A 13692-nucleotide genomic window follows, 5' to 3' on the forward strand; every position below is an offset into this window, starting at 1 on the left:
GTGGGTCGACTGGGAAGCAGCTTACACCTGTAAACTTAAGATTACAATCTTGACCACAGTCACTATAATACAGAAACATAAGAGCAAAGCAAATATCTACCTATGCAGGACCCCAAGGCAGATCTCCAGAGCCTGGCAAGATTTTGTAGGTCTGTCGCTGTGCATTATGCAATCTCATCACATTAGTTGTGACCTATTAGGTCTTGGTTTCTTACGGAGAGCACAATTAGATCAGAGTGAGCATTTGGGCCAATGGAAAAAAGAGAGAGAAATATGAAGAGGGTAGGGCCGAGAATACCTTACACACTACTATCCAAGACCTTCTGAGCTGTTTCAACACCACATAAAGGTTTAATTAAAGTTATTTTCTGTGTTAAAAAGGTGATTTAAAGTTGGTGTTTTGTGATTTTTAATCTAATAGCTTTAAAGCCATCTGATGCCCACTGTCTTGTTTCAAGACAGAAAATAAACTCATTGAGCCAGTTTATGGAGACTTTAAAGTGTCTACCATTATGTAAATACATTTGGAAACAATCTATACCAGCATTCAAGACCAACATGACAATGTAAATAAAAGAAAAAAAATTAAAGAAAGAAATATGGTGCAATACCAGTATATGCAATATCGTTTGTCATCCCCTATAAAAATGATCAGAGTCTGCTTTATTCAAGTGTGACATATCCCTTGATTAACATCTTTGTTGGTCCTGGAACAACATTCCCATCAACCAAACAGATGTAGGGTTGGGGTTTAGGGGCTTAAACATCAACCAGTCATCTACCTCTGATTTTAAGGTTAAATGATCCATAAGGCTTGAGGTTATGGATCAGTTTGTTTGACTGTTTAGTAGGAATGTTGATCAAGAACCAACAAAGGATGTTGATCCAAGAGCATATCCATCTACCCTTATTTTTTCTTACCTTACTGTGGGTGGTGTCATGGGTCATATCAGAGCCGTAATCTGTCAATGTGGGGAGGTTCGGAGGTGGGGCTAATCCCAGGATATGCTCTAGTGAGGAGTTCTGTTTGGTATAGGAGGTGTAATAAGTGGATGTGACCTTTGGCTGCTGCTGCTGTTTCAGATAACCCTGCTGATAGGATGCAGATGATGCAATGACTCCCTGAAACTGCCCTACATCCCCAGCTGAACTGCTGTTCATTGTAAAATCCATGCCTGATCCATCAGCCATACTGTAACCCACATAGTTACTCATTGTGTTCCGTACATATGTGGTGGGGTGGCCATTAGGAAAACAAGATCTGTTTGTGACGAGGTCTACTTGGTCGGTGAAGTTGTATCTGTGCCATTGAGGGTCACTGTAGCCGTTTGTAGGGGTATTGCCACCCTCAACAGTTTTGTTTTTATACTGGAATGGGAGTGGCAACTGGTTTTGCTGCAATTGCTGTGGTTGTGCTTTACTAGTTTCCGTTATCTTGTCTACAAACTGTAAGGTCTTGTTCAAGTTGGTTTGCATGTGTTCTGTAACCCAATGACCATTGTGCAAACCTGTTACCGGGTTAACCAACAAGGAGTCATGCTGGTTAAATGTAGTTGTCTCAGTGTTTGTTGTAGACACCTGAGGAATTGGCTCATGGATCCAGGTCTCAGTTTTGTGGCAAACCGACTGTCCGTTGAGATGTTGCTGCATCCGTTGCGAAAGCTGAACTATGGGTGCTGTCTGCTTTTGTGGCCAGAAAGGTATGTACGGAGCAGGCATAGAGGAAGTAACTTGAGGAGCCGACTCAGAAGCAGAACATGGCTTAGGAGGTGCAGCAGAATCTAGTGCAGCAACAGGGATCCAAGTATCTTCACCACTTGGTCCATCCTCGTTACGGTTTTCCAACAAATCATGGACGTAGGAAATTATTTCATTATTGGTAAGAATATCGTTAAGAGATGGGATGTAATCTGGTTCCATCTCTACCTGGATCATCCTCTCATCCAGAAGAAGTAACTCCAGATCTTCTGCATTGAGTCCAAGGTTTTCCAGGGCATTGAAGAGCTCGCTGTTGGAGCAGTTCTCCTCATTTTCCAGGGACAGAGAGTCTAATGTTGCTAGAAGTGGGTCAAAACTTGAAGGCTCTTGTTTGGAGTTTGCAACTACACCATTCTGCACTGGATTCCAACTATCGTTCTCTGCAGAAGAAGAGAAAGAGCTAGTCTCTCCTTGTTCACTGAAGAGGCTACTATGGAAGGACATTCTTGGCTCCACTGCAGGCTGGCAAACATAAACCGTTTTGTCCTGTCTCATCATGGCTCCCAGAAGAGAGTTGGGGTCCAGATCATCCTTGGAGTCTTTATCCACCTTGCTCTTTTTGGTTTTGTTGCTCTTGCCTTTGCCCTGAAGGTTGTCAGAGAAACCTGGGAAGGGGTAGCTGGTTTGGTACAGCAGAGCTTCTCCAGTGGCAAAGGTGAAAGGAAGATTCATAGATCGCTTCTTCAAGTGCTCCCCACCTTCTTCTTCTCTGTATAAATGTATGAGAAACGTTATAAGTGGAGGTGTACAAAATCGTCCTTTAATTTATTGTCAAAATATCTCAAAACATACATAGCAAGCAGTACTTCCAATTAGCACTCTAGCATGTTGATAAACATCTCGGTTACAGTCGTAACCTCTGTTCCCTGATGGAGGGAACGAGACGTTGTGTCGATGTAGTGACACTAGGGGTCGCCCTTGGGAGCCCCAAACACCTCAGATCTTTGAGGAAAGGCCAATGAGAATTGGCGAGTAGAATTTGCATGCCACTCCCCCGGACATACGGATATAAAAGGAGCTGGCTCGCAACCACTCTTTCAGGTTTTGCGCTGAGGAGTTGAGACAGGGTCCCGGCCATTTCAGCAGGTAGTACAGCATTGTGGCAGGGGGACACAATGTCTCGTTCCCTCCGTCAGGGAACGGAGGTTACGACAGTAACCGAGACATTCCCCTTCTTTCACTCACTCGATGTTGTGTTGATGTAGTGACACTAGGGGTCCCTATACAAAACACCACAACTAGCTGAACTGTGTTACGTGGACTGCCGGTGCAGGTGCAAGCAAGCTGCTGCATGCGTGTTAGCAGGTGCACCAGTCTGCATGTAGCCTCCCCCAACACCCCAAAAAACATCGTATAGTTCCCCACATCCCTGGGGGGAAGAGACGTATCTAGTATGGAAGCAGGCTGTGCCAGCCGTGGCCTTTTCCCACTATGTTTTCTCTCCACAGAGTATTCAGTTATTCGGCTGGGGCCATTTTAACGCTCAATATATGCACCGGGGAAGGTGTTCTTTTCCTATCCTATTCTTTCAAGGGGAAAAGACCCTGCGGAGACCACATCCTGCCCGGAGGGGAGGTAACATGTGGCAAGCACGTCATGTGGGCTAAGAGCCGCACATGGAAGAAGCGCGGTGATAGGTCCTGCCTGAAAGGGGAGGAGCTCTACAAACATGGCGACCAGGACAGAGAGGGCTCTGTTGAAGGGAGACGCAGGTCTGCCGACAGGGAGACCGTACTGCGGAAAATACATCACAGGGGGCTTCTGGAGTAACCGGCACCTGTGGAGCACCTATCTCAGTAAGGGCATATTAGCACATGTACTGGTTCCGGATGTGAATTCCTCCACTGAATTCGCGAGCCACAGGCCTAAGGAGGAAGGACATCCAGGGTTCACGGGTCCGTGAACTCGCATGGGAAAAGAAGCGCACATCTTTGCCACTTTGGAGGGGAAAGGCGCTATACGCAAGTGATACACCTGGCCAGCTGTCCGTATTCCCGAACTTACCTGTTCATACCTGACAGAACACGGGACGAAACCGCTCAACCTGGAGATTGTAAAATCTCGCAAATGTATTGGTATCACCCAGCCCGCTGCCCTGCAGATGTCTGCTAGAGATGTGCCATGGGCCAGTACCCACGAGGATGCCAGACTCCTTGTAGAGTGTGCTCGTATTCCCGAAGGGGCGGGCACAGCCTGGGCCTGGTATGCCATAGTGATGGCATCCATGATCCAGTGGGCAAGCCTCTGTTTGGAGACAGCTTTCCCTGTCTAAAGCTCTGCGTGCGATCCAAGTAGATGCGCAAATTACACACTGGACACAGCAACGACAGGGCTGGGTCTGTCTCCTCCTGGGGAAGCGCTTGCAGGTTCACCACCTGATCCCTGAAGGGGGTTGTGGGAACCTTGGGCACATAGTCCGGCCGGGGTCTCAGGATTATGTGAGAGTCAACCGGACCGAACTCCAGGCAGGTATCGCTTACAGAGAATGCTTGCAGGTCCCCAACCTTCTTGATGGAGGTGAGTGCAATCAGGAGGGCCGTCTTCAAGGAGAGGACTTTCAACTCGACTGACTCTGCGAAGGCCCAGAAGGACCACGGAGAGATCCCATGAGGGGAACAGGTGTGGCCTTGGAGGATTCAGCCTCCGGGTGCCTCTCAGGAACCTGATGATCAGGTCATGCTTCCCTAAGGACTTACCGTCCACTGTATCATGGTGTGCTGCTATGGCGGCCACATACACCTTCAAGGTGGAGGGGGACAGCCGTTCCTCCAGCCTCTCCTGCAGGAAGGAAAGCACTGACCTGACTGCGCATCTCTGAGGGTCTTCAGCTCGGGAAGAATACCAATTTGCGAACCGACGCCAATTCAGGGTATAAAGCTGCCTCGTGGAGGGAGCTAAGGCATGAGTGATCATGTCTACTACTGCTGGTGGAAGGCCACTTAGGTCTTCCATGTCCCATCCAAGGGCCAGACGTGGAGGTTCCAGAGGTCTGGGCGTGGGTGCCAGATGGTGCCCCATCCCTGAGAAAGAAGGTCCTTAGTCAGAGGCGTGGGAGGCAGCAAGAGAGGCTTTCCCCTGGAAGAAGGAATATTCTCGCAATGAGAACATGAACCATCCACAAATGCTGCCTCAGTGTGATCGCTGCCCAGGCATGTGAGGCAGCGCCCATGGCCGTCGGAAGCGGAGAGATAGCGACTGCATCCAAGAATCACACAATGATGGAAAGGCATCTTTATAATGATGCGTCTTTAAAAAGACGTTCAAAGTCAATGTGTGTGCTCTAATAGAGAAAATATACTCTTTAGCAGGAATATACACTCTTTTAGCACTGCCGAAGTGCCCAGGGGCGAAATCTGCACTCATCGTGCAGAAGGAGAGAAAGCCGCTCGAAATGCGGTGTATATCCAACAGCATACGCTTCTTAAGAGGTGAATGGAACAGCAGTAGCATTCAGCTCGCTGATAGTACAACCACTCGGCTCCGAAGAAAAAATCTGAATGAGTAGTTGCGAGCCAGCTCCTTTTATACCCGTATGTCCGGGGGAGTGGCATGCAAATTCCACTCGGCAATTCTCAGTGGCCTTTTCTGAAAGATCTGAGGTGTTTGGGGCTCCCAAGGGCGACCCCTAGTGTCACTACATCGACACAATGTCGAGTGAGTGACAGAAGGGGAACTAAATCTATAATACATCATGTGCGACAATTGTTAGCATAACAGAACATTAGTATTAATATACTTACACAAGAGGCCTCTGGGTGGCGATGATGTAGTCAGGCTTGCCGTTCTTGTAGACAAGTCTAGCATTAGCTTGTACCCATTTCCAGCGGTTGTCCTTTGTAAGTAGTCTGAACACAGTTAGGCCACTTTCTCCAGTCTTGATCACTGTAAGGGAAAGGGTCAACAGTTTTTAAACTGAAATCTCTGACACTGCAAAGCATTTAGTTATACTTGCTTAGTTCATGATTTCTGGTTATATAGTAGTTGTCAACTTGTCAGATAGGCTGACCAAATGTTGGTTCCCAAATTCCCAAATAATGCAACTTTTTGTGACATTGTTTCTAGGGTGTCATTAATGGCTGGCAAGTCATAACTGACATAGCCACAGTTGTTCAATCTTATGTTTGGAGCCAACTACTAATAGTCATAAAAAATCTTGGGACAATTTCTTTATCAGGTGCTTGACTATTTAACAGATATTGTGCAGATAATATGCTGATGAAATCACAAGATATGTCCACCCTAAAATCAAAATCAAGAGTTAACAACCTTGCTGGTGTTGTTTATGCACTGATTGAGGCCGTATGCTTTTGGTTCCATATTAAAATGCTGATATGGATTTCTGACCCTAGTTTACATTTCTATATTTTCATAGCTCCAAGGATTTGTACAATCTCCACCATAATATGTGGGATTATTGGAATTTTTTTTTACATGTTCACTACTTGTAGAAGAACCAGGATTCACCAGATCCACCCACGGCTTGCCCATATCATTGACATCATCAACAGATGTTACTTCCAATGTATGGATTTCCTTAGATGTAAATCCCCATCATCTCCTGTGAACCTCCCTGAATGGGGGCACTGTCACTTGTTCAAATGTTCTTCTAAGCACACAGGGCTGATGCTTTCAGACTGGCAGTTTAGTACGAAACAGTGCACGGTTCACATGAAAAATGTGTAATATGAATGCTGTTTTGTGTACCGGGAAGCAGGCGATGGTACCGAACCAGAGACTACCTATAGGAGGTGGTCTGAGCTTGGGGTGCAATGGAACTGTGGAACTGGAGCAACCTGTCCTTGCTAAGGAAGTAAATAACTTGTGTACGCGTTGTTGCCGATTTAAGCATGACGACATCATCAGTTACACAAAAACACACACATGTGCACCATGAGTAGAAGGGGAACATAAGCAGCGCTGCAACTATATTGCTCACAACCAGCTGTCTCCACAAAAAAGACAGTTTGCCAGCATCAGATATTGTCGCCTTCTCCTGGACATGCATATCTGCTGAATTATGGTATGCGACACACAGAAGCGCAAGTTTTGTTCATTCTGGTGTGGATAATGGGACCAAATTAATAGAAGACACACAAATATAGCAACCCGCATTGTGCACTTTGTGATGACGCATGTACAGTGGATGACGAAAAAAGCACCGGGGTTTGACAGAATCTGAAAGAGCCTGAAACCAGACCAACAATCGCCTGGAATAATAGCACTCGGATTTGGACCGCAGCAAACATGCCAAGTATGAAAACCACCTTAGTGTCACTAGAGTTTATTTAAGAAAGCAAGCCATTGGAAACAATGTAACAATACATCAGCAGAGACTAATTTAAGTATAGCTGTTTCTTAAACACCAGATTAATTCAATTGACATGTAGTTGCATTTTTAGCTAGGTTGCGCTTTGAAATAATTCCTTTAGGATAAATTGACCTTAATTAAACAAAAGTACAAAAAGAGAAATTTGAAAATCTTACTCCTAACATGGTTCTCTGCACAGTAGAGCATATCGGCAGCATGGATGAACTGGTACCCTGAACCACGAACTCTCAGCTCTGCCTCTGTGTAGCCAAGAATGATTTTCCCCCTAAAACACAGTCAGAACCAACATATATGACTTTGGCACCATTTTCTATATATGCATGTCAAATTATAAATCTTTTAAAAGACATTAAAATTAAATGGGTGCATTGGAATTATTTTGTACTGTCTGTAGATTTTGACTTATAAGAAATAACCCAGCATGTACAAAACGTTTTATTACTTTTCACAAAGCATTTTGGTTGCAGTTAAGTTTTGTCAAAATACAGCATTTTTAAAAAGTTCTATTAAACATGCATAAAATCCAAAACATGACGACGTATTTGGGTTACCAAAAATAAATTGTATCTCTCCAAAGTCGTATTTTAGTCGCAAATGCATCTTTTATACAACCAATCTAAAGAGTTTCAGAAATATATTTTTTTAAATAACTGGTTTTCTTTAAGTAGCCTCAAAATGTCAAAACAATTTAATTTTACTACTTAAAACCACACCAAACCATAATGTTTGTTTGTAGCTTTTTGGTTTAGATAAGTAATCTGTAAAATGAAATTAAATGTTTAAAAAAATTTGTGACAACGAGGTTCATAAAATGTTGCGTTCATAAAAAGGATACGTACACCGATCAGACACAACATTAAAACCACCTGCCTAATATTGCGTAGGTCCCCCTCGTGCCGCCAAAACAGCAGCAACCTGCACCACAGAATAGCAAATTCAAGGAGAACATGGGAGCATACTCGGAGGAGCAAGGCGAGCGCTTCCATCAGGATATACCGGACTTTGAATGCTGCTACCAAGGACAGTATAACGAGAACATGATGGGAGACTACATTTGGGGGCTGATTCGTGAAAGTGATTTACAGTATAATCGTAAATCTCGAAAAACTACTCACTTCTAAATCTTTTATAGTCATTTTTGTATTACTTTAGTATAAATACATGTTAATTTGGATTCATATGTTGTTTTTTTCTGACTTTATGTGAAGGAAAAGACACAAATTCGCCCGTTTTCTCATTGGAAATAGGTACATTTCAAAATATGACTGTCCTGGTCACAAAAGCAAAGTTTGTGGGGAATAATAGCCATTTTCTATACTTTTGAGGCATAAGCAAATAGGAAATAACACTTACTACCCAGGAACCAAAAAAAAAAAAAAAAATGTATTAATGTACTCAATTGTGGTGAGAAGAATATAATCTCAGAATACTTTTCTGAGATGTGGGTTGCCGCTGTTTTGGCGGCATGAGGGGGACCTACACAGTATTAGGCAGGTGGTTTTAATGTTGTGTGTCATAACATTTCTGTAACGTTGTGAAAATATGTATTTATTATGTAAAAAAAACAAAAAAACATCTGTCATATGAAGTAGGCAGGATAAAAATGCCATCACATCCTTTTCCCATCTTTAAATAAAACATTTTTAAAATAGTTGTGCCAGCTGGGAAACCACAATGATAATTTTCAATTAGTTGTTGCTAGATTAAACTGTAATATTTTGGATTTAAATGGAGCCTTCATTACTTTGCATCACAGGCCATTGGGGTAAAGTCCAGCTTGTGCTTAGTTCTGAAAATCATGTTCTTGGATCGGATCTCCATTATGGAGGGAGGCTGTAAGGGCGTTGCTATGGCAAACAGGGCGAGCTGGGGCGGCATTTGGCCTCCATCATCCAATCGCCGGTTCTGTCCATGCAAGAATTTCAGACGTCCTTGTAGATTCAGGGCCTTTGGGTTACACAGAAAGGGAAATTATCATGTATTTTGCCAGCTCAAAAGGGATTCCACAAAAAATATATAAAATATTAAACTGTTTGATATGGAAATTGTGTTTACAGCATGTTAGAAACACAAGTCATCATAATTGCAGTTTGATAATATGAACAAGGTACCAAAAGAAGTCGAATTATAAGCAAGTATAAGAAAATGTTGCTAGCAGAATACAACAAAAATTCAGTCTTTTAAATCTGCAAGTATGAAAGACGTACTCAACTGATAAACATTTTATTATATATATATATATATCATGTTTTTTTTTACCACATGCTTTATTTTTTTCAGCTTTTCTACTGTTTCAACTGCGTGTATTTTACTGCGAGCACCCGTTTCTCTCTTTTTTCCTTTGTTTTTTTTCCACTTGTCTACATCTCGCATCTTGACTGCGTGCATTTGTTTTCTCTGTTTTGTATGGATTATTGCATCAATCTTAAACATCTACTGATCAGGAACTACATCGAACCACATCGATAACCCTCGCCACTCAAGAACAACCATAACAACAACAACAACAACAAACAATTGCGGTAAGTCATGACATCCGCTCATGTTATTTCTTCCTGCATTGCATGCCACATGTTTACTATAGCTTCTTCCGTCAGCAATGAGGGATTTACATGTTATAAATGTAAGGAATTAGTCAGGCTGACGAAGAAGGTTAATGAGTTAGAGACACGCAATCGAACGCTAGTGGAGGCCAGGGAGAAGGAGAAGCCAGTAGATACTGTTTCCGATGCGGGTAGTACAGAGAGCAACACACACACTTTGGTTCCGGCTGTACAGCCCCCACAGCAGGGCGTTTGGGTGTCTTGGCGGCATACTCGCTCAGCAAAGTGACACCACTCTCCTGTTCCTGTTATGGTTTCCAATCGATTCTCCTAACTTAATGATGCACCCACTTAGAATCATGTTGAAAGAGCCTTAGTAATAGGTGATTCTATTGTAAGGAACATGGAACCAGCCACTATTTTTAAATGCATTTCCGGGGCTCGAGCATCTGACATCAGATCAAATTTACAAGTGCTGTCTAATGCTAAATGTAGATTTTCTAAACTTGTTATTCATGTCGGCACTAACAATGTCCGGCTTTGCCAGTCAGAGGTCACTAAAGATAACGTTAAAGAGGTGTGTGAACTTGCAAAAACGATGTCAGACATTGTAATATGCTCTGGTCCCCTCCCTGCTCCTCATGGTGACGAGGTTTATAGTAGATTAATGTCACTGAATGGCTGGATGTCTGAGTGTTGTCCAGAGAATAGCATAGGATTTATAGACAATTTGAAGAGTTTGTGGGGTAGACCTGACCTGCTAAAGAGAGACAGACTCCATCCCTCCAGGGAAGGTGCTGCTCTCCTCTCTAGTAATTTGGCTCATAGTCTTAATAGTGATAGTATTTGATTAACTTGAGCCCAGGTCAGGAAGCAGACAAACTGGTAAATCCGAATGTCTACTAGCTGCCTTGAGACGTCACACAGGTCACATAAACTACAACACATAGAGATTGGATCACCTAGATATCATATAGAGTCCATGTCTGTTCCCCGAACTACCAAACTCAAACCCTTCACTAAATCATTTAGAAAAAATGTGATTAAGGTTAAACTTGAAAAAAATAATAATAATAATAATTAAGATAAACGTCATATAAAGGTAGGGCTACTAAACATTAGAACTCTTTCAACCAAAGCACTAATTGTAAATGAAATTATTACAGATCATAGTTTGGATGCACTCTGTTTGGCTTAAACTGGATTAATATATTAGTTTAAATTAATCTACTCCCCCAAGTTATTGTTATAAACATGAGCCTCATCTGAAGGGTCGAGGAGGAGGTGTTGCTACAATTTACAGTGAAGTTTTTAGTGTTACTCAGAGGACAGGATATAAGTTTAAGTCTTTTGAACTAATAATGCTTAATGTGACACCGTCAGATATAAATAAAACATCTCTGACATCTTTTGCCCTTGCTACAGTATATAGATCACCCAGGCCATATTCTGATTTCCTTGGTGAATTTGCAAATTTTCAATCAGATCTAGTAGTAACTGTAGATAGAGATTTAATTGTTGGTGAATTCAACATTCACATAGATAATGAAAAAGACACAATGGGATTAGCTCTCTTGGAGTCAGACAAAATGTGACAGGACCAACTCATTGCCATAATCATACGTTAGATTTAATTCTGTCATATGGAGTTGATGTTGATACTATAGAAATTCTACCACAGAATCATGACATCTCAGATCATTACCTCGTCTCTTGTTTGCTACAATCAGCTAATGCCACTCAATTGCTATCGTTCAGGTAGAACTATTCTTTCGACCACTAAAGACAGCATCACTAATAATCTTTCAGAATTGCCTCACATTCTCAGTAAGCCAAAAAGTCTAGAAGAACTTGATGTAATAACAGAAAATATAAATACAGTCTTCTCTAGCACTCTTGATAGAGTCGCCCCCCTTCGACTAAAGAAAATTAAAGAAAAAAGCCCCGCATCATGATACAATGATCACACTCATGCTCTCAAGAGAGCAGCTTGGAAAATGGAGCACAAGTGCAAGAATACAAAATTAGAGGTATTTTGCGGTGCATAGAAGGATAGTGTCTGTAGCTACAGACAGGCACTAAAAGCTGATAGGTCAGCATATTTTAACAAATTCATAGAAAATAACAACAACAAGCCTAGGTGTTTATTCAGTACTGTGGTTAAACTGGTTAGGAATAAAGCCTCGACTGAACCAGATATCCCATCGCAGCACAATAGTAATGAATTCGTGACAACATTCACTTAATTTCTTTACCGATAAAATAGAAATCATCAGAAATAAAATTGGAATTATGCAATCAACTGTCACAGCACCTCAGAAAACAGTGTCTCATAATTTTCCCCATGAGCAACTTCAATCCTTCGCTGTCATAGGTCACGAAGAGCTAACAAAACTTATCAAAAAATTAAAATCCACAAAATGTATGTTAGATCCAATACCAACTAAGCTCTTAAAATAGGTATTCCCTGTAATTTCAGAACCTCTTCTTAATATTATTAACTCCTCGCTAACCTTAGGACATGTCTCAAGAAACTTTAAAATGGCAGTTATCAAACCTCTTAAGAAGCCACAGCTTGATCCTGGTGAATTGGCTAATTACAGACCAATTTCAAATCTCCCATTTATGTAAAAATACTAGAAAAGGTAGTGTCCTCCCAACTATGTTAATTTGAAATGGTATATATGAACAATTTCAGTCAGGATTTAGGCCCCATCACAGTACAGAGTCTGTATTGTCAGAGTTACAAATTACTTGCTCTTATCATCTGATCGCGGCTGCATTTCTCTTCTAGAGCTTTTAGATCTTAGTGCTGCCTTCGACACCATAGATCACAACATTCTCTTGAAAAGGCTGGAGAATTATGTTGGCTTTAGTGGACTTGCATTGGCATGGTTCAGGTCCTATTTATCAGACTGCTACCACTTTGTATGTGTAAATGAGGAATTGTCAAATCAAACAAAAGTATGGAGTGCCACAGGGATCAGTTTTAGGGCCTCTGCTTTTCTCCTTATATATGCTTCACCCTGGGAGATATTATCAGGAATCCTGGAATAAGTTTCCACTGTCATGCCGATGATACCCAACTTTCTATTTCTTCTAAACCTGACGAAATTTCACAATTCTCCAAATTAGCAGAGTGTATCAATGAAATCAAAGATTGGATGGCCAGAAATTTCCTTCTACTCAGTTCTGACAAAACAGAGGTACTAATTACTGGACCAAAAACCTCTAAAAATAAGCCGCTAAAATATAATTTGACTCTCGATGGATGTACTGTTATGTTGTCTTCTACAGCGAAGAACTTGTTATAGGTGTTATATTTGATACCAATCTGTCCTTTGAAAATCTAATTTCCAATGTTTGTAAAACAGCATTCTTTCATCTCAGAGATATTGCTAAGTTACAACACATGCTCTGTTGCTGTTGCCGAAAAACTAATTCTTGCGTTCATGACCTCAAGACTAGATTATTGTAATGCATTACTGGGAGGATGTACTGCAAGTTCAATAAATAAACTTCAATTGGTTCAAAAATGCAGCAGCCAGAGTGCTGACCAGAACCAAGAAATATTATCATATTAGCCCAATTTTATCGTCGTTACACTGGCTACCTGTTAAATTTCATATTAATTTAAAAATTCTGTTAACTACATACAAAGCTTTGAATTGTCTAGTTCCACAGTACTTAAGTGACCTTCTCCCATGCTATATTCCATCACGTTCATTACGATCACAAAATTCTGGCCTGCTAATAGTTCCTAGAATATCAAAATCCACAAAAGGAGGTAGATCCTTTTCCTGTTTGGCTCCAAAACTATGGAATAGTCCCCCTAACACTGTTCGGGACACACTCACTCAATTTAAGTCTAGACTTAAGACTCATCTATTTAGCCAGGCATACACCTCATTTATCCATCAACTCACAATTAGGCTGCTTTAGTTAGGTCTGCCGGAACCAGAAACATTTCTCATAATCTATAACTCACAATAAATTGAATGGCATCTACGATAATATTATTATATTTGTTTCCCTGTCTCAACCTCAGGATTCATATCCCGA

The 13692-nt window shown here is 41.7% G+C and overlaps 1 protein-coding gene across 1 annotated transcript in view; it reads right to left on the reverse strand.

Annotated features, from left to right (window-relative positions):
- LOC127438489 (aryl hydrocarbon receptor-like) overlaps positions 1-13692 on the reverse strand; it is a 68285-nt gene that overhangs the window by 6033 nt on the left and 48560 nt on the right. The window contains exons 7-10 of the mRNA XM_051694119.1: positions 8832-9034; positions 7243-7352; positions 5499-5640; positions 922-2467 (exon numbers count right to left, since the gene is read on the reverse strand). Coding sequence (XP_051550079.1) covers positions 922-2467; positions 5499-5640; positions 7243-7352; positions 8832-9034 — 2001 coding nt within the window. The remainder of the gene's footprint in view (positions 1-921; positions 2468-5498; positions 5641-7242; positions 7353-8831; positions 9035-13692) is intronic.

Source organism: Myxocyprinus asiaticus, chromosome 49, assembly GCF_019703515.2.
Source record: "Myxocyprinus asiaticus isolate MX2 ecotype Aquarium Trade chromosome 49, UBuf_Myxa_2, whole genome shotgun sequence".
NCBI lineage: Eukaryota > Metazoa > Chordata > Actinopteri > Cypriniformes > Catostomidae > Myxocyprinus > Myxocyprinus asiaticus.